The 26,594-nt window shown below is 46.9% G+C and overlaps 1 protein-coding gene across 4 annotated transcripts in view; it reads left to right on the top strand.

The window, feature by feature from the left end:
* Positions 1-26,594, top strand: part of tmem184ba (transmembrane protein 184ba) — a 139,620-nt gene that overhangs the window by 58,508 nt on the left and 54,518 nt on the right. For all 4 annotated transcript variants that reach the window (XM_087978105.1, XM_087978108.1, XM_087978107.1 and 1 more), the window contains exons 4-8: positions 9,232-9,322; positions 11,406-11,481; positions 11,629-11,720; positions 12,228-12,397; positions 25,638-25,832. In XM_087978105.1, coding sequence (XP_087834231.1) covers positions 9,232-9,322; positions 11,406-11,481; positions 11,629-11,720; positions 12,228-12,397; positions 25,638-25,832 — 624 coding nt within the window. The remainder of the gene's footprint in view (positions 1-9,231; positions 9,323-11,405; positions 11,482-11,628; positions 11,721-12,227; positions 12,398-25,637; positions 25,833-26,594) is intronic.

The following is a 26,594-nucleotide window of genomic DNA, read 5'->3' as shown; positions in this document are numbered from 1 at the left end:
GAATGATGGAGCAGGCTTGAGGGGCCGGATGGCCTACTCCTGCTCCTAGTTCTTATCTCATGCTTTGTTTCATGGTGCTCCTGTGTAGTCCTTTGGGACATTTCTTTTATATTAAAGGTACTATGGGAATGTAGGTTGTTGTGCAGCTGTTCACCTACTGCCAGTAAAGTCAAATGGTTACTTGCCTCCCTGCCCTGGCTCTAACTCATGTGGATGTTTTGACTGATGTTTATCCCGTTGGTACAATGCGGTCTGAGCCTTGCAAAGCCTTTTGTTTACCGCGCTGAGCTGTGAAAGCATCAACAGATGGCACACTCTGAGGTGGCAGCCATGTTTATTTGGCTTTCAGGCCTAAAAAAGAGGGGGGGGGGGGGAGGATTTGGATGTTTGTTCAAAGGCCGTTGCCTAGCGATTGTGCTGTCGCTAATCTCTCCAGGGAATTCAGTAGCACAACATCTGCTCGGGGTTGCCAAGGGAATGGTATGGGATGTGCAGGCAGGAAGGGAGTATGCAGCTATCACTGTTTCCCAGATTATATTTAAAGAGCCTGACTCCAGGCCTTGCTGTTTCAGGCTTGTCTTTTTTAAGTAGTTCTGTTGTTGAAGCTTGAAGCAGATTTTAAACACAGTGCTTGTCTGAATACAAATATCTGTGATCCTCAGTGTAGAATTTGTCCTTTTTTTTTTACAGCAGGCTTGTGTGAGAAAAAATTTCTTTAGGAAATGTTATGTAGGTTTATTTTAGCAATAACATTCAATTGATCTCCTGGTAACCATTGACGGAAATAAAACTGCTCCTTTAATGGCTTTTTATTCTTTTCCCTCATCACGCCCCCTAATCTGCGGCATGGTGACTCAGTGGTTAGCACTGCTGCCTCACTGTGCCAGGGACCTGGGTTCGATTCCAGCCTCCGGCGACTGTCTGTGTGGAGTTTGCACATTCTCCCCGTGTCTGCGTGGGTTTTGTCTGGGTGCTCCAGTCTCCTCCCAAAATCCAAAAATGTGCAGGTTAGGTAACTTGGCCCTGCTAAATTGTCCACAGTGTTCAGCGATGTGTTGGCTCGGTGGGTTAGCCTTGGGGAATGCAGGGGTACAGGGATAGGGTAGTGGGGTGGGTCTGGGTGGGACGTTCTGCAGAGGGTTGGTGTCAACTTGGTGGGTTGAATGGCCAACTTCCACACTGTAGGGCTTCTATGAAATCTCTCTTAATATGAAAACAAGCCCTTTGTTTATCGAAAGACAGATCCAGTTCCTATGGATTGCAGGGTAGCTAATGTAACCCCACAGTGTAAGATGTGAGGCAAAGAGAAAACAGTGAATTATAGACTGGCTTGTTTGACGTTGGTAGTGGGGACAAGTGGTGGAACTCATTATAAAAGATTTAATAGTAGAACACTTGGGATGTTCTCTTGAATTTGAACAGGACATTGGTGAGGCCGCTTCTGTGTCCCGTTCTGGTCGTCCTGTTATAGGAAGGAAATTATTAAGCTGGAGAGGGTTCAGAAGGGATTTACCAGGGTGTTGCTGGGAATGGAGGGTTTGAGTTAAAAGGAGAGGCTGGTTAGGCCGGGCCTTTTTTCACTGGAGTGTAGGAGGTTGAGGGGTGACCTTATAGAGGTTTATATAAGGGTATAGATAAGGTGAATGGCAGGTGTCTTTTTCCTCTGGTGGGGGGGGGGATTTAAAAAATGGAGGAATAATTTTAAGATGAGAGGAGAAAGATTTTAAAAAAGACACAATGGACAATGTTCTTACAGAGAGTGGTTTGTGTATGGAATAAACTTCCTGAGGAAGTAGTGGATAGGGGTGTACAGTTACAGCATTTAAAAGGCATTTAGATAAATACTTGAATAAGAAATATTTGGAGGGATATGGGCCAGGAGCAGGCAGGTGGGACAAGTTTAGTTTGGGATTATGGTTGGCATGGACTGGTTGGACCAAAGGGTCTGTTTCCATGCTGTATGATAGAATTGGATAGAGTTACCGTGGATTTACAGAAGGGAAGGTATACTTGCTGGAATATTTTGAGGATGTGTCTAGTCATAGAGTTGTACAGCATGGAAACAAACCCTTCGGTCCAACCTGTCCATGCCGACCAGGTTTCCCAACCCAATCTAGTCCCACCTGCCAGCACCCGGTCCATATCCCTCCAAACCCTTCCTATTCATATGCCCATCCAAATGCCTCTTAAATGTTGGATTTGTACCAGCCTCCACCACTTCCTCTGGCAGCTCATTCCATACACGTACCACCCTCTGTGTGAAAAGGTTGCCCCTTAGGTCTCTTTTATATCTTTCCCCTCTCACCCTAAACTTATGCCGTCTAGTTCTGGGCTCCCCAACCCCAGGGAAAAGACTTTGCCTATTTACCCTATCCATGCCCCTCATAATTTTGTAAACCTCTATAAGATCACCCCTCAGCCTCCGACGCTCCAGGGAAAACAGCCCCAGCCTGTTCAGCCTCTCCCCATAGCTCAAAACCTCCAACCCTGGCAACATCCTTGTACATCTTTTCTGAACCCTTTTAAGTTTCACAACATCTTTCCGATAGGAAGGAGGCCAGAAGTGCATGCAATATTCCAACAGTGGCCTAACCAATGCCCTGTACAGCCGCAACATGACCTCCCAACTCCTATATTCAATACTCTGACCAATAAGGGAAAGCATACCAAACACCTTCTTCACTATCCTATCTACCTGTGACTCCACTTTTAAGGAGCTATGACCCTGCACTCCAAGGTCTCCTTGTTCAGCAACACTCCCTAGGACCTTACCATTAAGTGTATAAGTCCTGCTAAAATTTGCTTTCCCAAAATGCAGCACCTCGCATTTATCTGAATTAAACTGCATCTGCCACTTCTCAGCCCAGTTGATTGTGTGGAGGAGGGGGAGAGCAGGGGCGAGCCAGTGGATATGGTTTACATTTGGTTCTGCTGTAACGTGCGTTTCTTCAACGTGAATTGGCTTTAATGCGTTTGAAGCGAACTTTACTTACCTGTATTGGCTCTGACGCAATTCTGGACCCCATTAGTTTAAACGGCGCGGCTGTTGCGCGATTTTCTAATAACGCGAGATCGCACGAAAACGGAGCTATCACATTATTATCAGAACCGACTGTACTTGGATTTTCAGAAGGCTTTCGGTGACGTTCCATGTAAGCGTGCAACATTTAAACCACATGGGATTACCCCTTTCCTCTAATCTCTCTCCCGGCTCCGAGGTCCAAATGGGGATCAATGTCCTGAGCTGGAAGTCAGTGCTGCAATCGGTGTGCCAGTACTGGTCAGCATGTGTGCAATGTCCAGGATCCTGCAGATGTACACAGCCTCGAGGGAATGTTGCATGGAACTGGGGGACTTGGCAGACTGGAAAGTGAGATTAGGGATAAACGGGCCTTTTTTTTTTTACCCTGAGTGGCTGGCAATGATGAGTGAGGTACTGCAGAGATCAGTGCTTGCACCTCAGCTAATCACAACATGTACTCGTGAGTTGGAAGAGGGAACGAAATGTAATATCTCTTAAGTGTGTGAACTGTGGGGCGGGTGAGCTGTGAGGAGGATGTGAGAGGAATCAGACATGCTTCAGTGTGATTTAGACAAGTTGAGTGAGTGGGTGAATGTGTGGCAGATGCACTATAATGTGAGATTATCTTTGGTAGCAGAAATAGGAATTATTATCTGGGAATAAATTGGGAAAGGGAGAGGGTGCAACATGTTTTGGATGTCTTTGCACACCAGTCGCTGATGCAAGCATTGCAGGAGCAGTAGGTAGTGAAGAAGGCACATGGTTTGTTGGCTTTCGTAGTGAGAGGATTGGAGTGCAGAGCCCTAGTGAGAGCACAGTTGGAGTATTGTGTGCAGCTTTGGTCTCCTTATCTGAGGAAGGATTATCGTAGAATAATCACAGTGTGGAAGCAGGCCATTCAGCCCATTGAGTCCACACCGTCCCTCCAAAGAGCATCCCATCCAGACCCCTACCCTATAACCCTGCATTTCCCCATGGCTAGCCCCACCCCTAGCCTACAGATCCCTGGACACTATGGGGTAATGTCCCACAGCCCATTCACCCCAACCTACATGTCTTTGGATTGTGGGGGGACATCAGAGCGCCCGGAGGAAGCACATGCAGATACAGGGAGAACGTGCAAACTCCACACGGTCAGTCACCCGAGGCTGGAATCGAACCCGGGACACTGGCGTTGTGAGGCAGCAGAGCCACCGTGCCACCTGGATGTTCTGGCAATGAAGTGAGTGCAATGAAGGCTTGGCAGAGTGAATCCTGGAATCGCAGGACTAATGTATGAAGAGAGACTGGATCAGTTGGAGTTTAGAAGAATGGGAGGGTGGGGGAGTGATAGTTGATCGTGCCTTTTGGTGAGTAGTTGGTGCCCATGTATCCTGGTGGCTAGTTTCCTGCCTGTTTGTCCAGTCTTCTCCAAAATCGCAATGATATTGTTTATTTGCATCATTTGAGGGGCCCCTGACCCAGGGTCCGCGATTATTGCTCACTTACACAGTGAAGAGTGTGGTATTTGTCTTGTCTGTGATGGGGATAAGAGAGCGAGAGAGAGTTTATTTCACACTCACTAAGAATTTGTGCTGCTTTCATGAGTAAATAACCTGAAATATTTAGACATTAGAAGTTTGCTCCCTCTCACTCCCCCTCTCTGTCTGAGGATCCCTCACTGTAGTTGAGCTGAACCAAACCCTGCTTTTGATTAGCTCACTTGTTTGGTGCGGTGTTAGCCTCTAGACAGAAGCGTGGGCCATCTGTTGTCCACGTGCGCTCCATTCAGCTTCAGCAGAGTTTGCTCAAGGCATCTGACAGATGAGAATTCTTTTCAATCTTGCCTCTCTTCCCTTGTGGTTTAATATACAATAATTTAGCTCCCTCGCTGTCACCGCGCTGCCTACTCCTGCAGACCAGAGGGCCTGGCTTGTCCTTGCCTCCTTGCTCTCAGTTGGTGAGGGGCTCTGGTTCCTTCCCAGTGGGATGTGTCTACTCCTGGCCGCTTGTTCGCGTAACTGGGGCCACCCGTGCGTCAGTGGGAATAGGCACAGTGGGGCTGCTTGACCCTGTGCAGATGATGAAACTTTGCTTAAAGAGGATGCCCCAGTATGCCCGCACCTGTCTCCCGCTTGCTGCAGTGCTCCAGTGAAGCTCAGCGCAAGTTGGAAGAACAGCGTCTCATTTTTCCCTGAGGAATTCTACAGTCTTCTGGATTGTTTCGAGTTCAGCAATTTTGGGGCTTGAATCTCCCATGTCGTTCCCCCAACCCTCACATACCAGGCCTTGTTATCTCATGGGTCTGCTATTACACACAACCCATTGTTAGCCTTAACTGTTCCCATTAGCAGCTATTCATTCTCCCAGGCCCCAGGCTGATCATTATCCACTCCTTTGTCTGTCCAACTGTTCTTCTCTTTCACTTCGATCTCTATCTCCACCTGTCATTTACTCCTTCCCCCCTTCCCCCCCCCACCCTACATGCATCACATCTAGACAGGGTCATTAAGAAGGTGTTTAGCACACTTGCCTTCATTGCACAGATAGGAGTTGAGACGTCATAGGATGGTGGTGAGGCCTCTTCTGGAGCACTGTGTCCCGTTCTGGTCGCCCAGTTATAGGAAGGATATTATTAAGCTGGAGAGGGTTCAGAAAAAATTCACCAGGATGTTACTGGGAATGGAGGGTTTGAGATATAAGGAGAGGCTGGACAGGCTGGGACTTTTAACATTGGATAGACAGGCAGAAAACTTGCCACCAAGATATATGAACGCCAACTGGCCAACAAAAAACATGACCCACCGTCACTAGTATCCTTACATACAGGCAAAGAAGGGCACCACTTCGACTGGGACAACTCATCCATCCATGGACAGGCTAAAGAGAGCCATGCACGGGAATTCCTCGAGGCCTGGCATTCAATAACTCCATCAATAAGCACCTCGATTTCGAGCCCATCCACCATCCTTTGAGAAAAAGAATCAGAAATGATATCCCCCACCTTAAGAAAGTGGGATATACCACCAGCGTTTCACCAGAGGCACACTGATGATGTTACCTAGTATGGTCACGAAACATCTGAAAATGAACCTTCAAGCTCAGCGAGCAAACTTGCAACCTGAACTTTTTACTGGAGCGTAGGAGGGTGAGGGGTGACCTTATAGAGTCAAGAGTTGTACGGCACAGAATGAGGCCCTTCAGTCCAACTGGTCCATGCTCACCAGAGATCACAACTTGATCTAGTCTCATGCTGGCAATATGCCCATATCCCTCTAAACCCTTCCTGTTCATTTCCCCATCCAGATGCCTTTCAAATGTATTTGTGCTCGCCTCCACCACTTCCTCTGACAGCTCGTTCTGTACACATAGCACCCTCTTCATGGAAAGGTTGCCCCTTAGGTCCATTTATATCTTTCCCCTCTCATCTTAAACCTAAGCCTTCTGCTTTCAGACTCCCCCACGCTAGGGAAAAAACCTTGGTAATTCACCCCATGCATGCCCCTCATGATTTTATAAACCACTATAAGGTCACCCCCTCAGCCCCCAATGCTCCAGGGAATACAGACTCAGCCTATTCAGCCTCTCCCTATAGCTCAAACCCTCCAAGCTCCTTGTAAATCTTTCCTGAACCCTTTCAAGTTTAACAACATCTTTCCTATAGCGGGGAGACCAGAATTGAATGCAGTTTTCCAAAAGTGGCCTAACCAATGTCCTATACAGCTGCAACCTGGTGCCCCAACTCCTATACTCTGCTTACTGACCAATAAAGGCAAGAGCACCAACAAATAATGAGGGGTATAGATTAGGTGACTGGCAGGTGTCTTTTCCCTAGGTTGGGAGATTTTGAGACTAGGGCACAATTTTTTAAGGTGCGAGGAGAAAGATTTGAAAAATGCATGAAGGGCAACGTTTTTTACACAGCGAGTGGTTCATGTGTGGAATGAATGTCCAGAGGAAGTGGTGGATGCAGACACAGTTACAGCATTTAAAAGACATTTGGTTAAGTACATGAATAGGAAATGTTTGGAAGGATATGGGCCAAGCGCAGGCAAGTGGGACTAGTTTAATGTGGGATTGTGGTTGGCATGGAGTGGTTGGGCCGAAGGATCTGTTTCTGTGCTGTTTGCCTCTATAACCTCCGAATTTGTAAATCAGGGAAACAAATCTGCCATCCTTATCCTCTCTGGCCTATGTGCAACTCCAGGCCCACCGTCATGTAGTTGACCCTCTGGCATAGCAAGCTACTCAGTCGGAGGGCACTTAGGATGGCCGACACATGCTGGCCTTGCCCAGATCCCATGAAGGAATAATCTTTCAAAAAAGGGCCAGTAAATGGCTCGAGTGTAGGAGTGTGTGTGTATATACACGCGCGTGTGTGTATAGTATGAGGTATGTATCTCTCTGCTGCGTCTTGGTGACTGAGCAATCGGGTTTGATTAACCATGAGCCGAGTGTCTCATGTTTTGCCATGTGCTCCTGACCCACAACAGGTTGGGTCATTGAGCAGAAATCCTTGGGTTACTTTTTGACAGCAGCATTTTGGCATGAAGGGAAATTGTCTGGAATCTGGGTTCTTCCGAAAATGAAGGAGGTTGTTTTATTCATTGCACTACCAACACCAGAACCCCCCAACCAACACACACACAGACACTCACTCTCTTGCTCTGTGTGTGTGTGTGTCTCTCTCTCTCTCTCTCTCTCTCAGCCTCTGTGTGTGTGTGTCTCTCTCTCTGTCTCTCTCTCTCTTTCAGTTTCTCTCCCTCTCTTTCTGCCTCGCTCTCTCTGCCTGTCTCTTTCTTTCTCTCTCTCTGTCTTTCTGTCTCTCTCTCTGTGACTCTCTTCTCTGTCTCTCTTTCTCTCTGTCCTTCTCTGTGTGCATCTCTCTTTGTATGTGTCTCTCTGTCTGTCTGTGTGTCTCTCTCTCTGTCTTTCTGTCTCTGTCTCTTTCCCTGTGTGTCTCTCTCTCTGTCTCTGTGTGCGTCTCTCTTTTTATGTGTCTCTGTCTCTCTGTGTCTCTTGCTCCCTGCGTGTGTGTGTCTCTCTCTCTGTCCACGTTATAGTGCACATCACTCTTTCTAGTAGAGCTGTATCTTTTTAAAATCCTTGAAAAGGCCAGAGCTAATTAAAGTCATCTGTGTAGATTTTATTTTTAAACAAAATGCGAATTCCCTGGATAGCGTGTGATGAGGCCAGTGTCCTTCCCCATCAAAGCTGTAAGGGGATGGGAAATAGAAACTGAGAAGGCCATTTAGCCCCCTCCTAGCCTGCTCCTTGTCATTCAATAAGGTCCTGGTTGGTCTGGTTATGTCCTGACCTCCAAGTTCCTATAACCCCCTCCTCCCTTGTTGTGTCTCTCAGCTCTGAATAAATGTGGGGGTGGGGGGATTGCCCAGTGGTATTTTCGCTCACCTATTAATCCAGAGGCTGAGGTAATGTTCGGGGCAGCTGTGTTCAACTCTTGCCATTCATTTTGCATTCGATAATAATCTGGAATTATTATTGCTATTCATCGAGGAAAAACTCATCTGACTCACTAACGACCTTCAAGGAACGAAATTTGCCATCCTTACCTGGTCTGGCCTACATGTGACTTCAGACTCGCAGCCATGTGGTTGACTCTTAACTGTCCTCTTGGCAGTTAGAGATAAGCAATAGAATTGTAGAATCCCTACAGAAAGAGGCCATTGGGCCCATTAAGTCTGCACTAACCCTCCGAAGAGCATCCTGTTCCAAACCCAGACCCCTTTCCCTTCCCTGTAACCCTGTGTTTCCCATGGCTAACCCACCTAACCTACACATCCCTGGACACTATGGGGCAATTTCTCATGGCCAGTCCACCCACCCTAATGCCACACAAGGTGACTGCCTGTGTGGAGTTTGCACATTCTCCCTGTGTCTCTCTGAGTTTCCTCCAGGTGCTCTGGTTTCCTCCCACAATCCAAAGATATGCAGGTTAGGGTGGATTGGCCATGCTAAATCGCCCACAGTGTCCAGGGATGTGCAGGCTAGGTGGGTTAGCTATGGGAAATGTGGGGTTACAGGGATAAGGTGAATGGTCTTCAGAGGGTTAGTGTGGACTTGATGGGCCAAATGACCTGCTTCCACACTCTAGGGATTTTGTGACTAAACCCCGGGTCCTGGTGCTAGCTTATCGGAAGCTTAGAGTCGAATCTTGCTGTTGTGTCGCTTTCTCTCTGACACGCTTTCTCTCGGTCTCTCTCCTTCAGCCTTCGTGATCTACAATTTCCTCAGCCTCTGTTACGAGTACCTGGGAGGAGAGAGTGCCATAATGTCGGAGATTCGAGGCAAACCCATCGAGTGAGTCTCCCACATTCCTCATTGTGTCATTCTGTCAACTTCACCCGAGGTTGCTGACGGTGATTAAACCTATTCCTGGAGGTTTCATTGATATGTCGCCGCGCTCCAGACATTATTTCACCAGCATGTCCATTCTTGTGTCTGCCTGCACCAATCGGAAAACAGAAAGACTTTCATCATCCCAATGCATGATGGTTCACTGTTGGCCAAGTAACCTTTTATTCCTTGTTTTTGCTCTATAAACTGGAATGTTTGAAGAAAATGACCCAAATACTCCCCAATACTGTGGATGTGGTCTGGCAGTATCTGAAAATTGTTATTCCACAGAAAGGTACCATTCTGCCCATCATGTCAGCTCTGATTCTGACCCCTCGTGCCAATCTCCTGTCTTTTTTAGTGTCCAAATAACCATCCAGTCACCCCCCCTAAATGCCCCAGTTGAACCTGCCTCCATTTTGAGGCAGTGTATTCCATTCCCTAACCATTCATAGAATAGAATCCCTACTGTGTGGAAACAGGCCCTTCGGCCCAACAAGTCTACACTGACTCTCAAAAGGAAACCCAATCCCCATTACTCTACGTTTACCCCTGCCTAATGCCCCTAACCTACAAATCCCTGAACACTGTGGGCAACTTAGCACCGCCAATCCACCCTAACCTGCACATCTTTGGACTGTGAGAGGAAACCAGAGCACCCGGAGGCAACCCAAACAGACACAGGGAGAATGTTCAAACTCCACACAGATAGTTGCCTGAGGCTGGAATCAAACCTGAGTCCCTGGTGCTGTGAGGCAGCAGTGCTAACCACTAAGCCACTGTGCCACCCCGATGTGAGGGAAGATAAGATTTTTTTTCCCCACCCTTGCTTTGTTTGCACAGTAAATCTATTCCTCCCTTTCGATTTTATTTTTCCTTTTATGAGTGGGACCAGCTTCTCCCTCTCTCTTCCATCCAGCTCTCTCATGATTTTGAAAACCTCTATCAAATCACCTCTCAGCTGCCTTCTGTCCAAGGGGAACAGTCCCAATGCCTTTGACCTATCCTCATTCCTGAGGTTACTCATATCTGGAACCGTTCCTTGTAAATTGCATTCTCTCCAGTGCACTCACATCTTTCCTATAATGTGGTGCCCACATCTGCAGACGATCCTGCAGCTGAAGAGAAAGCGAGGACTGCAGATTCTGGAGAGTCAGAGTCGAAAAGTTTCAAAAAGGAGCAAAAGGGTCTTATGCCCGAAATGTTGACCCTCCTGCATCTTCAGATGCTGCCTGTGAAGATCTAGACCCCCTTGCAGGGCCCCTCGGTTCAAGATCGGTCAAAAGAATCACTAGGAGAACGGTCTGTTTAAAGCAAGGTTACCAGTTTGATAAATTAAAGCAGCCTGGCACAGATTTATCCAGCAGCACGGAGGTTAATAGCTTGTGTGTTCCATGGAGAAATGGTGCAATTACATTTGAAAATTGCACATTATTTATATTTTTTTTAAGAGATAGTACAGCCTTAATTACAAGAAAATACCAATCACATATAATAAGGTGACATGATTTACAACAGGTTAATCCAATGGTATTTCCTGGGAAAGGGTTCTTAATTTATGTAAATCACCATCTCATGCTAACAGTTCAAGGTTAGTTCGAACATCAAATCACTGTCTTATGATTCATATTATGAAAAATCCACTGTTCTCTCTTATCTCTAAATACAACCAACTTAGCAAAGCATCAGTTCAAGTTCACAGAGGCACATCATTACTTGCAGCCACTTTGTTGTGTTATTTTAAATTGAAAAGCCACATCCTAAATTCAAATTTTAGATCCTCACCTGACCTACTGTGCTTTTCCAGCACCACACGTTTCAAAAGTACAGCTGAGGTTTAGCAAGTATCTCATTACAAGTTCAGCACCGCCTCCTTGTTCTTGTACCCTACGCCCGTGTTACTAGAGCAGAGGATATTGTTTGCTTCATTAACTGCTCTCACCTCCTGTCCCGCCAGTGATCTGTGCATGTACACTTACAGCAAGTTTGGATAGATCTGTCGCTGCTGATGCTGGGATAATTCCTAACCAGATGTACTCTCCTTTAGGTCCAGCTGTATGTACGGTACTTGCTGTCTCTGGGGGAAGACATACTCCATTGGATTTCTACGCTTCTGTAAACAGGTACAGTTTGCACTTTGACCCTCACGATGCCAGTTTTCACCCTGGAACCAGCAGGTTCTCACCTGGTCCTTTTCTCTCTCGCGCCCTCTCTTGCTCGCTGTCTCTGACTCTTTGCAATGGCTGAATGCCGTCTGCTTGTGCTTACAGGCCACCCTGCAGTTCTGTGTGGTGAAACCGCTGATGGCCATTATCACCGTCATCCTCCAGGCTTTCGGGAAGTACAAGGATGGAGACTTCAAGTGAGCGACCACGTAACCTTATCGTTTCTGACTCTCTCGCGTCCCCTTTGCCCACTGCCACGGCAGATGCCGCCTAGCGATGCCAGTCCAAGGCTGGTGCAATCCTCTGTCGTTGGTGACCTGGAGGGGATATGTGTCTGTGGGTGCAATTCTGTTGTGGCATCATTGAATCTTCACAAGTAGCTTTCTCATCGTGGGTAGGGACCCTCTGTGAGGGCAGAGAGAGTTCCAAAGTAGAAGTTCCCTCACACTCCATAGATGTGTAGGTTATTTGGATTGGCCATGCTAAATGGCCCACAGTGTTCAGGGATGTGTAGGTTAGGTGCATTAGTCAGGGGTACTGTAGAGTAATAGGTAGAGGGAATGGGTCTGGATGGGATACTCTTTGGAGGGTTGGTGTGGACTTGTTGGGCCAAATGGCCTGTTTCCACATTGTAGGGATTCAATGATAATGACTCTACCTCTCTAAGCGATGTTTAACTGGGATCTTTCTCTCCTCACATCCAGTGTTGCCAGCGGCTACCTCTATGTCACTATTGTGTATAATATCTCGGTCAGCCTCGCTCTCTACGCTCTCTTCCTGTTCTACTTTGCCACACGGGAACTCCTCAGTCCCTACAGCCCGGTGCTCAAGTTCTTCATGGTGAAGTCGGTCATCTTCCTGTCCTTCTGGCAAGGTGAGAGCTCCTGCCGAGAAACGGGCGCGGTCATGGGCGGTGGGGAGGGGGAAAGTGTAGACCCAGCTGCCGAATGGCCTGAGGCAGCGAATTTGACTGGAACTTCCAAAAAGGATGTGGGTGAATGGAAATACAGTAGTTCCTCCCCCGTACCCGCGGGGGATACGTTCCAAGATCTACCATGGAAGCCCGAAACCACGGATAGGAACGGACGCATTCATTTAAATAGGAAATTCACCTTCCCAGCAGCCTCCTGGTCACCATTTCTGGAAGGTTCCCTGTAATATCTCCTACGGGCCGCAGTTAACTGAAACCGCGGAAACCAGACCCGTGGAATCTGGGATCACCCTGTATTACAAATCGCGATGGGGAATGAGCCGCAAAGATTGGGGCAAATTGGACGGAACTATCAAATAGATAGCACAAGAACAGAGGGATGAATGGCCTCCCATTACTCCACCACTCTAAGACAAATATATATTTTAAATGATGTGCTTTCTTTAAAACAAAAGGCGAGGGGTTGCAAAGCGAATTGGGAGACATGTTAAGTTGGAATTTTTTTTTAATAGTGATGGCTTGGAAAGGACAGGGAAGTGGATATCCTCCGAGGCCTCCTGTGATTGGTGGACCCGGGTTTTGTTCCTTTGTTAGTCACGTTGCCTCAGTATCATTCCCAGATCTCCCACTGTAGCAGGGGGTGGGGTCTGTAGATGTTTTTAACCAACCCCATTCAGAGATGTTATGACCTGTCGCTGGGGCAGGTGCGACTTCAACCCTGGGCCTCCCAGCTTAGAGGTACAGACACTGCCACCCACCCCACAAGAGCACTGCTCATAGATGGCTGTTGGCATGAAAATGAGATCTGTCGCGGCCTGTGGTGGGGGTGAGGAAGCAATGCCCAACCCCCCACTCAACTACCCCCACTCCAGCCCCTGCTCTTTGGAACAAGCTATCAGTATTAAAGCTCATTCATCCTTTCACTATGAAACGAGATGAATTGATCTTGCTATTTCAGGACGTCCCAAATATACCAATTAGGTGCAGAAGTAAGAAACTTGGCCTTCAAAGCCGGCTCTGCCATTCAATAAGATCATAGAATCCTACAGTGTGGAAATGGGCCATTTGGCCCATCGAGTCCACACTGGCACAGCACACCTACCCCTCCCCCCCACCCCATCCTAACTCTGTAAAGCTATATTTCCCACGCCTTACCCACCCAATCTGCACAACCCTGAACACTATAGGGCAATTTAACATGGTCAATCCCCCTAACCTACGCATCTTCAGCCTAAGTGAGGACTGAAAGATACTGGAGATCAGAGTCAGAAAATGTGGTGCTGGAAAAGCACAGCCAATCAGGCAGCATCTGAAGAGCGGGAGAGTTAACCTTTTCGAGCATAAGCTCCCTCATCTTCAGACTGTCGGAGAAAACCCACGCAGACACGGGGAGAACTTGCAAACTCCACACGGACAGTGGCCAGAGGCTGGAATCGAACCTGGGTCCCTGGCGCTCTGAGGCAGCAGTGCTGATGACTGATCCCCGTGCAATCCATAAACAGAGCCCGCAGGCCTGAGGAATTTCTCCTTCGCACCTGAATCTTTCATTCCCTCCTCTGTCTATCTATTTTTGCCTTAAAAATAGTCAGTGATCCCGTGTCCACCGCCACCTGGGGCAGAGGGTTCCAAAGATGCACACCACTGAGAGAAACCATTTCCTCCTCCGTTCCATCCTGAAAGAGCTACCCCTAATTTTAAAACAATATCCCCTTAGTTCTAGACTGACCCACAGGAGAGGGCATGCGATGCCCTGATGGTATTAATGCATCCAGTCCAGTCACCCTTTCTCGGGCTCCGACGTCTAGGAATTCGAAACGCAAACTCTGCCTTCTCTCTCCACAGATGCTGCTCCACCTGCTGAGTTTCTCCAGCAATTTATCTGATTTCTAACATCTGTTGCGTTTCATTTTATATTAGTTAAACCAGTCGAAAGGTTGGCTCTTGCTCTCCTTTTTTTTAAAAAAACAAAACCCCTGAAGGTGAAAAATGTTTTGCCTTGCGTGTTCCGTCTCTGGGGGTGTGGTCATGTTTAGTTGTTGAAATGGGATCACAATGGGGGGAGGGAATGGGTTTTTCAGGCATTGCAAAAGTGCTGCTGTACTCAACTATCAAACCTCTGAGAAAACTTGCAGAAGGATGGGGTGGCACGGTGGCTCAGTGGTTAGCACCACTGCCTCACAGCACTAGGGAACTGGGTTCGATTCCAACCTTTGGTGACTGTGTGGAGTTTGCACTTTCTCTCCTGTGTCTGCGCGGGTTTCCTCCGGGTGCTCCGGTTTCCTCCCACAGTCCAAAGATGTGTGGGTTAGGTGGATTGGCCATGCTAAATTGTGCAGGCTAAGTGAGTTAGCCATGGGCAATGCAGGGTTACAGGAATGGAGGTGAGTCTGGGTGAGATGCTCTTCAGAGGGTCTGTATGAATTCGATGGGTCAAATAGCCTGCTTCAACACTGTAGGGATTCTATGATCAAAAGTTAAAGACACGTTTTTAAAACAAATTTACTTGAGCATCAGAGAGTGAAGGTGGAAGAGTCCATTGAGCCCATTGTGCCTGTATAAGCTCTTTCAGAAAAGCTTTACAATCAATAAATCCCTCGACCCTCAGCTTTGACACTTCCCCACAGCTCTGGAAACAACTTCCCTTCAAATATTTAACCCATGCTTATTTTAAAAGATGCTATCTGATTTGCTTCCACAACCCTTTCAGACATTGCATAGCGCATCGCAACAAAGTGATATGTTTAAAAACTAAACTACTTTTTTATTCCCCTCGATGGCTTCTTCCATCAATAATCTGAAATATGAATTGTTGCCAATTCACCTTAAACAAGATTCAGCATAAAACAGACTTGTTCATTCTTCCGCCTGCACCCAATCTTTTTTATTGTTTGTTCGTTCACGAGATGAGGGCGTCACTGACCAGGTCAGCATTTACTACCCATCCCTAATTACCCAGAGGGCAGTTAAGAGTCAACCGTATTGCTGTGGGTCTAGCGTCACACGTAGGCCAGGCTGGGTAAGGATGGCAGATTTCCTCCCCTGAGAAACATTCGTGAAATCCCATCCAGTTCACAGCAATTGACAATATCAAATCTCAAGGCAAAGTACTGTGGCTGCTGGAAATCTGAAACAAACCCAGGGAAATGCTGGAGAAACTCAGCATGTCTGGCAGCTTCCGAAGGGAGAGAACAGAGTTAATGTTTTGAGTCCGGTATGACTCTCTGTCAGAACATGGCCAGATTTTTATTGAATTCAAATGTCAACTTCTGCCACAATGGGATTTGAACCCATGAACATAGGCAGTTCTGAAGGGGCAACTGATTCTTAAAAATTAATTCACAGGATAAGGGTGTTGCTGACGAGGCCAGCATTTATTGCCCAGAGAGCAGTTAAGAGTCAACCATATTGCTGTGGTTCTTTTTTAATATAGAATCATCACAATGTGGAAACAGGCCATTCGGCCCAACAAGTCCACACCAACCCCCTGAAAAGCATCCCACCCAGAACCATTCCTGCTACCCCATCCCTGTAACCCTGCGTTTCCCATGGCTAATGCACCTAGCCTCCGCGTCCCTGGTCACTGAGCAGTTTAGCTTGGCTAGGTCTCTGGGTTAACAGTCCAGTACTAATTGTGTGTGTGTGTGTGTGGTGCAGAGTAGACATCTCTACTGGTGAACAGTAATCGTAGTTTGAACAGTCCCCACAGAATAGTAAAGAACTAAAGGTGAAATGAGACTCTCAAGCTGCTCGAGAAAGGCAGGACAAATGGTGACTCTTTTTTTAAGAGATACGAGATAGACACAATTCTTAAAATACCCTGGTTCTGTCAACCACCTCCAAAAGGAAATGTGTGCTGGAATTAACGAAAAAGGGCAGGATTGAGACATTACAATCTCTCCTTTATAAAACACTTCATGCAAATAGTTGAGAATTGAATGAGGTCAATCTGACAATATGCCCGTGTTTTTTGATAATATATGTAGAGTGTAGGAGACCTTTCATTTTGATTCTGTAAGTTAAGGACACTTGCATTTTTACAAAACTTTGCGATGCAGAGATGTTCATAGTGGTGCAACTTTTAAATTAGTTTATATCTGCAGCAGTTAGAACAACGTGAATAATTATGATTGATTGCTGGCTTTATTAATATCGTCATTACATTACAGCCCATCCATCCTGATGATTTTTCAGTAAAATTGTTTAACTCGCCCTCCCTTGCCTGTCCTGTGTGTCTGTAGAACTGACTGATTTTAGACTGCAGGACTCACCATGTGAGGCCAAGAGCACCCTCTGCTGATGGGAAAGTGCATCACCACAGACCACAGACTCCATTTTGGGAATACATACACTTCATTGGTGTGATTTGGCAAATGATACCGACTAGCAGGCCATTCGGGCCATCTAAACGTAACGTCCGTGCACCCCCAAAGCTTTGTCTTTGCTACAATGCTGTTTCACCAGCACAGTGACCTTTTTAATGATGTACCATTGTCAGCAAGCTATTTGACTTCACAATGCTTCACTGTTATGGCCAGTTGGTGGCGCAATAGCTCCACTGGGAAAGTAATCCAGAGACCCAGCCTCACGCCATGGAGACACAGGTTCAAATCTCCCCCACAATAGTCTGGCAGAATTTAAATTTAATTCTGGTAAAACTAGTCTTCGTAATGGTGACCATAATTTTTTTAAAAATTCATTCACGGGGTGAAGGCATCGCTGGCCAGAGCTGCATTTATTGCCCATCCCTAATTGCCCAGGGGGCAGTTGAAGAGTCAACTGCACTGTGTGACTCCAGACCCACAGCATAGGCCGGACCAGGTCAGGCTGACAGATTTCCTTCCCTAAAGAGCATTCGTGAACCAAATGGATGTTTTCCTGGCAGTGGATTTAAGGTCATCGATATACCCTTAATTCCAGATTTTAAAACAATTGATTCCAAATTCCACCATCTGCCATGGTAGGATTTGCACCCAGGTCCCCAGAACATTACCTGAGTCTCTGGATTAACAGTCCAGCAATAATACCACTAGGCCATTGCCTCCATGTAGTTTGTAGTTGTTAATATTGTTTTATGGAGGGAAATCAGCCATCCTTACCTGGTCTGGCCTACATGTGACTCCAGACCCTGAGCAATGTTATTGCCACATAGCTCGAAGTGTGACGCTGGAAAACACAGCCGGTCGGGCAGCATCTGAGGAGCTGGTGAGTTGACGTTTCAAACATAAGCTTTTCCTCATTCCTGATGAAGAGTTTATGCTCGAAACGTCGACTCTCCTGCTCCTCGGATGCTGCCTGACCGGCTGTGCTTTTCCAGCACCACTCTTTTTGACTCTGATCTCCAGCATCTGCAGTCCTCCCTTTCTCCTATTGTCTCTTAGCTGCTCTCTAACCAATTAGAGATGGTCAACAACGATGTCAAAATTCAATGAAAGAAAAAAGGGGGACAAATGGAAGCATGTTGGAAAAATATAGTAGGCCTTGCCTGCGACTCCAAATCTTTAATAAAATTAAAGACCCCTATTGATCCAGTTAAGCTCCTCCTTGAGACCTGGCTGCTGTCCTTTAAATAAAAATGAAGCTGAGGCATTAGATTAGATTACTTACAGTGTGGAAACAGGCCCTTCGGCCCAACAAGTCCACACCGACCCTCTGAAGAGACCCATTCCCCTACATTTACCCCTTCACCTAACACTACGGGCAATTTAGCCTGGCCAGTTCACCTAACCTGTACATTTTTGGACTGTGGGAGGAAACCGGAGCACCCGGAGGAAACCCACGCAGACACGGGGAGAATGTGCAAACTCCACACAGACAGTTGTCTGAGGTGGGAATTGAACCCGGGTCTCTGGCGCTGTGAGGCAGCAGTGCTGACCACTGTGTATTAATGATGGTGATAAAGCAGCACATGCAGCTGACACTGGGAATCATAGGGATATAGGAAGAAGAGTAGGCCATTCAGCCCCTCCAGCCTGTTCCATTATCCAGTAAGATCCTGGCTGATCTGTGGCCTAAATCTATAGACCTGCCTTTTGGCCCATATCCATTCCTACACTGGCTGAATGAAAATGTATCTATCTCTGATTTTAAAATTAACAACTGCTCCAGCATCAGCTGCCATTTGTGGAAGAGAATTCCAACCCCCCTCCCACCCTTTGTGTGGAGAAGTGCTTCCTGACATCTGTCCTGAACAGTCTGACCGGAATTCTCAGACGATGGCCCCCTAGTTCCAGAATCCCCAACCAGTGGAAATGGTTTACCTGCCTTGTCTTTTCCTGTTACTATCTTGAAGATCACAATCCCTCCCCCAGACCCTCTATGCACTAGAGTGTCAAGTCGTAGCTTTCTTGTGCTTCTGCTGATAAGGGTGCTCTGATGAGCAGGATGGACAGAGATGGGAGATCGAGGATTGGTCGTGATTCCATGGGTATTGCTCGGAGCCTCTCTAAGGTGGTGGGAACTCGGAGAGAGAGGTGCAAGGGTAAAACCCAGCTGGAAACTTCAGTGCAGAGCCTGAGGGAGTCTTCAGCTGCTGGGTGTGCTGACTGCCAATGGAGAGCTCTATCTGGGGCCCCTCAGTGGATGAGAAGCAACCTCCAACATCTGAAGTCCCCCCTTTCTCCTCCCTGACATGGAGATATGTTGCCTTTCCTTCACTGTTACAGGGTCACAGACCTGGCACTGCCCCTCTAAATCTGCAGTCGGTGTGCCTGTGTGATACGGACTGCTGGACTGCAGTCTGGACTCAAAGATGACCTGGGACGTTATTTCCTGTGCCCTGACCAAACTTTGTCTCGTGTCCAACAAAAGATCACAAGCACATTGCTGCTTGTGGAAGCTTACCGTACTGTACGCCCAATAGCCACTGATTCTCCTGCATTGTAATAATGGCTGCATTTGTAAAGAATGTTCTTGGCTGTACCTCACTTTGAGGCACGCTGGGGTTGTGAAGATTCCAATTTTCTTTCCATTGAGCAGGATGTTGTGAAACTTGAAAGAGTTCAGAAAAGATTTACAAGGTTGTTGCCAGGGTTGGAGGATTTGAGCTACAGGGAGAGGTTGAATAGGCTGGGGCTGTTTGCCCTGGAGCGTCATTGGCTCAGGGGTCACCTTATAGAGATTTATAAAGTCATGAAGGGCATGGATAGGGTAAATAGACCAGGTCTTTTCCCCCTCCCACTCCGCCAAGGACATGCAGGTTCTTGGCCTCCTCCATCACGATGGACACACGATGCCTGGAGGAAGAGCACCTCATCTTCCACCAAGGAATCCTCCAACCACACGGGATGAATGTAGATTTCTCCAGCTTCCTCATTTCCCCTCCCCCCACCTTTATCTCAGTCCCAACCCCCGGATTCAGCACCACCTTCTTGACCTGCAATCTTCTTCCCGACCTCTCCGCCCCCACCCCCTCTCCGGCCTATCAGCCTCACCCTCACTTCCTTCCACCTATCGTATTCCCAGTGCCCCTCCCCCAATTCCCCCCCCCCCCACCGCCCCCACCTTTTATCTCAGCCCACTTGGCACACCAGCCTCATTCCTGAAGAAGGGCTTATGCCCAAAACGTCGATTCTCCTGCTCCGCGGATGCTGCCTGACCTGCTGTGTTTTTCCAGCACCACACTTTTCAACCCTGGGGTGAGAGAGTCCAGAACTAGAGGGCATAGGTTCAGGGTGAAAGGGAAAAGATTTAAAAGAGACCTAAGGGGCAATTTTTTAATGCAGAGGGTAGTGCGTATGTGGAATGAGCTACCAGAGGAAGTGGTGGAGGCTGGCACAATTATAGCATTTAAAAGGCATCTGGATGGGATGTGAATAGGAAGGGTATAGAGGGATATGGGCCAAGTGCTGGCAAATTGGGCTACATTAGATTGGGATATCTGGTCAGCGTGGATGAGTTGGACCGAAGTGTCTGTTTCCGTGCTGTACATCTCTATAACTCTGCAGCCTCAGATTCCAAGCAGTGGTTTGTGACCCTGGTTATTCACTTGGGGTCCACTTTGTAATTACAGCTCAGATTGGAGGAGAGGTCAGTAACACTCTATCTTTCCCAATAAAGGAACAAGATATTTATATCTCCCTCTTTAAAATGGCTCCATGTAACATTGTATGTAACTGTTGTATGAGCCTGCTCAATTGGCACTACACCCATAAGCATCCCCTCCCTCCAATACTGATGCTCAGGAACAGCAGTGTGTACTATCTACAAGATGTGTTGCAGAAATTCACCAAAGATCCTTAGACAGCACCTTCCAAACCCACGACCACTTCCATCCCGAAGGACCAGGGCAGCAGATACATGGCAACACCACCTCCTTCAAGTTCCTCTCCAAGCCACTCTCCATCCTGACATGGAAATATATCGCCGTTCCTTCACTGTTGCTGGGTCAAAATCCTGGAAAATTCCTTCCCTAATGGCATTGTGGGTCTACCTCAGCAGGTGGACTGCAGCGATTCTCACCCCCACCTTCTCAAAGGCAACGAGGGATGGGCAATAAACGTTGGGCCAGCCAGCGACACCCACATCTCACAAAAGAATAAGTATAAAAGTAAAATAGATGTCAGTGTTTGCCACATCCTCTCTGACGTGTACATCCAAACCTGTGAATACACCATCAATGACCACTTCATGGTCCACCCATCATCATCTGATGTTTGCCAGACCCCCTATCACCTGTCCTTAAGCTCTTGTGATTATTGACCGCGTTCCAACACGGACTGTTATGTCCCTTCCTAGACGTTTGCCAGCTGCATCGTAAACTTGCTGATTACTAAATGACTTTTCAAATTCGGTCATACAATTTGCATCCCATGCTCGCTTCATACTGAAGAATAAAAAGGATGTTAATATTCTAACCAGTTGTTAGAACATTTGCCATATCAGCTCTAATGTAAAGTTGCTTATAAAGTTATACATAGTTAAACCTAATGCTGATCTATGATTCTGTGACAAAGCCAACAATTTCGGGAGCAGCTTCTCTCTTACCCGACTTGTGAAGTGGCTGTTGTTTATTCTCTTGAGGTTGTAGTGACCCTGTTTCAAAATTGTTTCTGCCCCCCACCCACTACATTATTTCTCTCTGTACTCTTACGAGGTTATCTTGTTTATATCTTTTTTATTTTTTTAAACTTGCTGACAAAGAAAAACGTTTCTTCAAGGGTGTCTCTGCATGCATCTTCAGAAATTTAATCCCCCAGTATCTAATAAATTTACCTTTTCTATTCTTGTATGAATATGTGTCCACCACATGATGTGTAATTATAATTATTTTGAAAGCTTCAACTCAGATAAGGTTAGCTTTCTGTTTCTATTTCATAGAAGAATCAGAATTCTCAAATCAGATGGTTTTCATCTGAGCTGCTTTACTGTATATGTTCTAGTCCCATTTTGTTGTCTGTCTGTGAAGGGTTGAGCTATATGGAAGGCTGCATCAGCTAACATTTCCTCCAATTGTCTGTGTCAGTTCAAAAGCAAATCCGCAATAGCCACTCTGTCATATTCAGCCATAGGCAACCTTTCCCAATTTCCAAGAAATGCCTTTGGATTTTTGCAGATAGTAATTGATCTTTCCATGTGTTGTCCTATCTTCATTTCCCCTACTTCCCCAGTCCAGAGGTGTGCAAGATAAAGAGAGACTGTCGCAGACAAGACACTGTGTGCAGGTTTATGTGGGTTAGGGAGTCTAGAACATGGGCACAATCTTAATATAAAGGTCCAATCATCTCGAACTGAAACATTGCATACAATTCTGGTCTCCTTCCTACCGGAAGGATGTTGTGAAAGGGTTCAGAAAAGATTTACAAGGGTGTTACTGGGGTTGAAGGGTTTGAACGACAGGGAGAGGCTGAATAGACTGGGGCTGTTATCCCTGAAGCGTCGGAGGCTGAGGGATGACCTCATAGAGGTTTGTAAAATCATGAGGGGCATGGATAGGGTAGATAGACAAAGTCTTTTCCCTGGGTTGGGGCAGTCCAGAACTAGAGGGCATAGGTTTAGGGTGAGAGGGGAAAGATATAAAAGAGACCTGAGGGGCAACCTTTTCACACAGAGGGTGGTGCGTGTATGGGATGAGCTGCCAGAGGAAGTGGAGGAGGCTGGTACAATTACAACATTTAAAAGGCTTCTAGATGGGTATATGAATGGGAAGCATTTGGAGGGAGATGGGCCAAGTGCTGGCAAATAGGACTAGATTAGGTTGGGATATCTGGTCAGCATGGACAAGTTGGACCGAAGGGTCTGTTTCCGTGCTGTACCTCTCTATGATTCTAAGGAGATATCTCTTCACCTTCGGGATAGTGAGTCTTTGGATTGCTCTACCCCAGGAGACCGATCATTGAATGTATTTAAGACTTGAGATTTTTTTAGGTTTAGTCAACACAAAAACACACCCTTCGGTCCAACCTGTCCAAGTTTCCCAAGTTAAACTCCTCCCATTTGCCTGTATTTGGCCCATATCTTTCTTAAACTTGTCTAAACGTCTCTTAAATGTTGTAACTGTACCTGCAACCACCGCTTTCTCTGGAAATTCATTCCACATATGAACCATTCTCTGTGTGAAAATGATGCCCCTCAGGTCCCTTTTAAGTCTTTGGAACATATAACATCGAACTGCATGGCACTGGAACAGGCCCTTCGACACTCAATGCTGTGCCAAACATGACACTAAATTAAACTAATCCCTTCTGTCTGCCCTTGGTCCATATCCCCCTGTCCCTTGCATATTCATGTGCTTAGCTAAAAATCCTTTAAGCGTCCCTGATCATATCTGCCTCCAGCCCCACCCCTGGCAGCACGTTCCAGCCTCCTATCACTCTGTGTAAAAACATTCTGCTCCTTACATCTCCTTTAAACTTTCATGCTCTCATCTTAAATGCATGCCCCCTAGTTTTAGATATTTCAATTCTGAGAAAAAAAATTCTGACCGTCAACCCTATCTATGCATCTCATAATTTTATAGACTTCTATCAAATCTCCCCTCAGCCTCTGCTGCTCCAGAGAAAACAGCCCGAGTTTTTCTAGCCTCTCCTTATAGCTCATACCCTCTAACCCAGGCAGCATCCTGGTAAACCTCTTCTGCGCCCTCTTTAAAGCCTTCCTGCCTTCCAGAATTGAATGCAATACTCTTAAGTGTGGCCTAACCAAAGCTGCAACATGACCACCTGACTCTTGTACTCAATTCCCAACCATTAAAGGCGAGCATGCTATATGCCTTCTTTACTACCCTCTCTACCTGCATGGCCACTTTCAGGGAGCTATGGATTTGAACCCTAAGATCCCTCTGTACATCAAAGCTGTTCAAGTTCCTGCCATTAACTGCATCCTTTTCATAACATGTGATCTCCCAAAGTGCAGCACCTCACACTTACCTGGATTAAACTCCATCTGTCATTTCTCCGCCCATATCTGCAACTGACCTATCTCCTGCTCTATCCTTTCACAACCTTCTACACTCCACCAATAAACACATCCATTTAGATCCTATCTACCTTCCCTTGGGGGGGAACAAACTGGAAATGACATCACCCACTTTAAGAAACCAAGACCTATAAATAGAGAGGTGGGACATGTCCCCAGCGCTTCACCAGAGACTCTCACTGATGATGTTACCTAGTCATGGTGACGAAATGTCTGAAAACAAACCTTCCAGCTCAGCGAGCTAACTTACATACTTATCATCAACCTGAGCTACAAATCTTCTCAAAAATCGCTAACCTTCTACACTATCCACTACGACACTGATCTTTGTATCGTCTGCAAACTTACTAACCCACTCACCTACATTTTCATCCAAGTCATTTGTATGTGTCACAAACAGCAGAGGTCCCGGTATGTATCCCTGCAGAACACCACTAGTCATGGACCTCCAGCCTGAGCAACACCCTTCCACCACTACCCTCTGCCTTCTATGGGCAAGCCAGTCCCGAATTCAAGTGGTCACGTCACCGTGGATCCCATCCATCTTTAATCTTCTGGATGCGCTGACCATGAGGGACCTTGTCGAAAGCCTTGTAAACCACATCCACTGCTCCACCCTCATCGATCAACTTGGTCACCTCCTCGAGAAATTCAATCAAGTTAGTAAGACATGAGCGGCCCTGTGCAAAGCCATGCTGACTGCCCCTAATTCGGCCATGCTTTCCCAAATGCGCGTAAACCCTATTCCTAAGAATCCTCTTCAATAACTTCCCGACCACCAATGTGAGACTCACCAGTCTATAATTTCCAAGATTGTCCCTATTTCCCATCTTGAACAGAGGAACAGCATGAGCTACTTGCCAGTCCTTCAGTGACTGACGAAGATACAAAGATCTTGGTCAAGACCCCAGCAATCTCCTCTCTTGCCTCTCTCAATAACCTGGGGTAGATACTACTATACCCTGAGGACTTTATCCACCTCAATGCTCTTCAAGAGACCCAACACCACTTTGGAGTTTGATCCCAAAATGCCCTAGCATATTAGCATGCTCAGCACCAATCTCACTATACTCCACATCCTTCTCCTGGGTGAATACCGACGGAAAGTACTCATTTTGGATCTCACTCACGGCCTCTACCTCCAGGTATAAGCTCCATCCTTTATCCTTATCCCTCTCACCTTAAGGTCTTGGGTTTTGAGCTTCCCTACCCTGGGGAAAAGACCTTGGCTGTTCACCTCATGCATGCTCCTCTTTATAGAGTTTCTAAACCTCTATAAAGTCACCCTTCAGCCTCTGACACTCCGGTGAAAAAAGTCCCAGCCTATATTGGTACGAGTTTGGAATGAGCTGCCAGAGGAAGTGGTGGAGGCTGGTGCGATTATGACACTTAAAAGGCATCCAGATGGGTACATGAATAGGAAGGGTTTAGAAAGATGGAGGATAAGTGCTCGCAAATGGGACTAGGTCAGATTGGGATGTTTGATCAGCACAGTCGAGTTGGACTGAAGACTCTGTCTCTTTGCTGTATAGTTTTAACAGCCTCTCCTTATAACTCAAACCCTTTAATCCCAAACTTGAGGGATACAGGGAGTGGAAGGAGAAGTGGCGGCCAATGATAGTGTTGGATCATAGAACATTTTCAAGGGGTCTGCTCTTATTTCCTGTGATTTGGTGATGGCTGCGTTGAGGGAGAGATGTTCTTTGGGCGCATTGTGTATTCCTTAGGCTCTTATTTTTTTTTTTTGGTTGCTGTTGCTGTTTTCTTGCAGGGATGCTGCTGGCCATTCTGGAGAAATGTGGGGCCATTCCCAAAATCGACTCGCCAGAGATCTACGTGGGTGAAGGCACCGTCGCTGCGGGATACCAGAACTTCATCATTTGCATCGAGATGTTCTTTGCGGCCATTGCACTGCGCTACGCGTTCACATACAAAGTTTACGCGGACAAGCGAATTGACTCACAAGGTAAAATCAGAGAATCTGCTAACTGTGTTCTTGAGGTGGGGGAACATTATAACAGGATAGAAATAATTGAATGTAACAGTTGGTTACAAAATGCCAGAGGTAGGGAGGAAGAAACAAACTAACTCCTCAGTTAGTCCCTTGTAATTTCCATATCAGCAAATGTCTAACTCAGTTTTCCTTCAATAACTTTGGAAACAGCTGTTGTGGAGGCTTAAATAACCCTGTATCTCCCTCCCACATGTCCCCTTTACTGTCACAGCAAGGAAATGATGGGCCATTGAGGCTTTTAAACTACCGACAAGGGAGTAACCCCGGCGTCTTGCGTCCCCGTGAGGAACTCCTTTTCAGAATGGAATTTGCTCTCGGACACATCTCTTTGTTGAACATGAAGTCCAGCCGCTCCCTTCTCTCACCTACTGCCTCTCTCTTGGCCCTCACTCCTCCTGATGCCCACGTTCTCTGTCTCTCTCTCACCCTTGCTCCTTTAAACCTTTTCTCTCTCAGTCCCCTGTCTCCTTGCTCCCTCTCCACCCCAACTCCTCGGTCCCTCTCTGCCCCAAACTCCTCGGTCCCTCTCCACTCCGACTCCTCGCTCCCTCTCCACTCCCGACTCCTCACTCCCTCTCCACTCCCGACTCCTCACTCCCTCTCCACTCCCGACTCCTCACTCCCTCTCCACCTCAACTCCTCACTCCCTCTCCACCCCCGACTCCTCACACCCTCTCCACTCCCGACTCCTCACTCCCTCTCCACTCCGACTCC

The sequence above is a fragment of the Chiloscyllium plagiosum genome, unplaced genomic scaffold, assembly GCF_037043375.1.
Source record: "Chiloscyllium plagiosum isolate Xiang-an unplaced genomic scaffold, Cpla_swu_hap1 HiC_scaffold_33, whole genome shotgun sequence".
Taxonomy (NCBI): domain Eukaryota; kingdom Metazoa; phylum Chordata; class Chondrichthyes; order Orectolobiformes; family Hemiscylliidae; genus Chiloscyllium; species Chiloscyllium plagiosum.
This window is presented reverse-complemented; position numbering and strand designations above follow the sequence as displayed.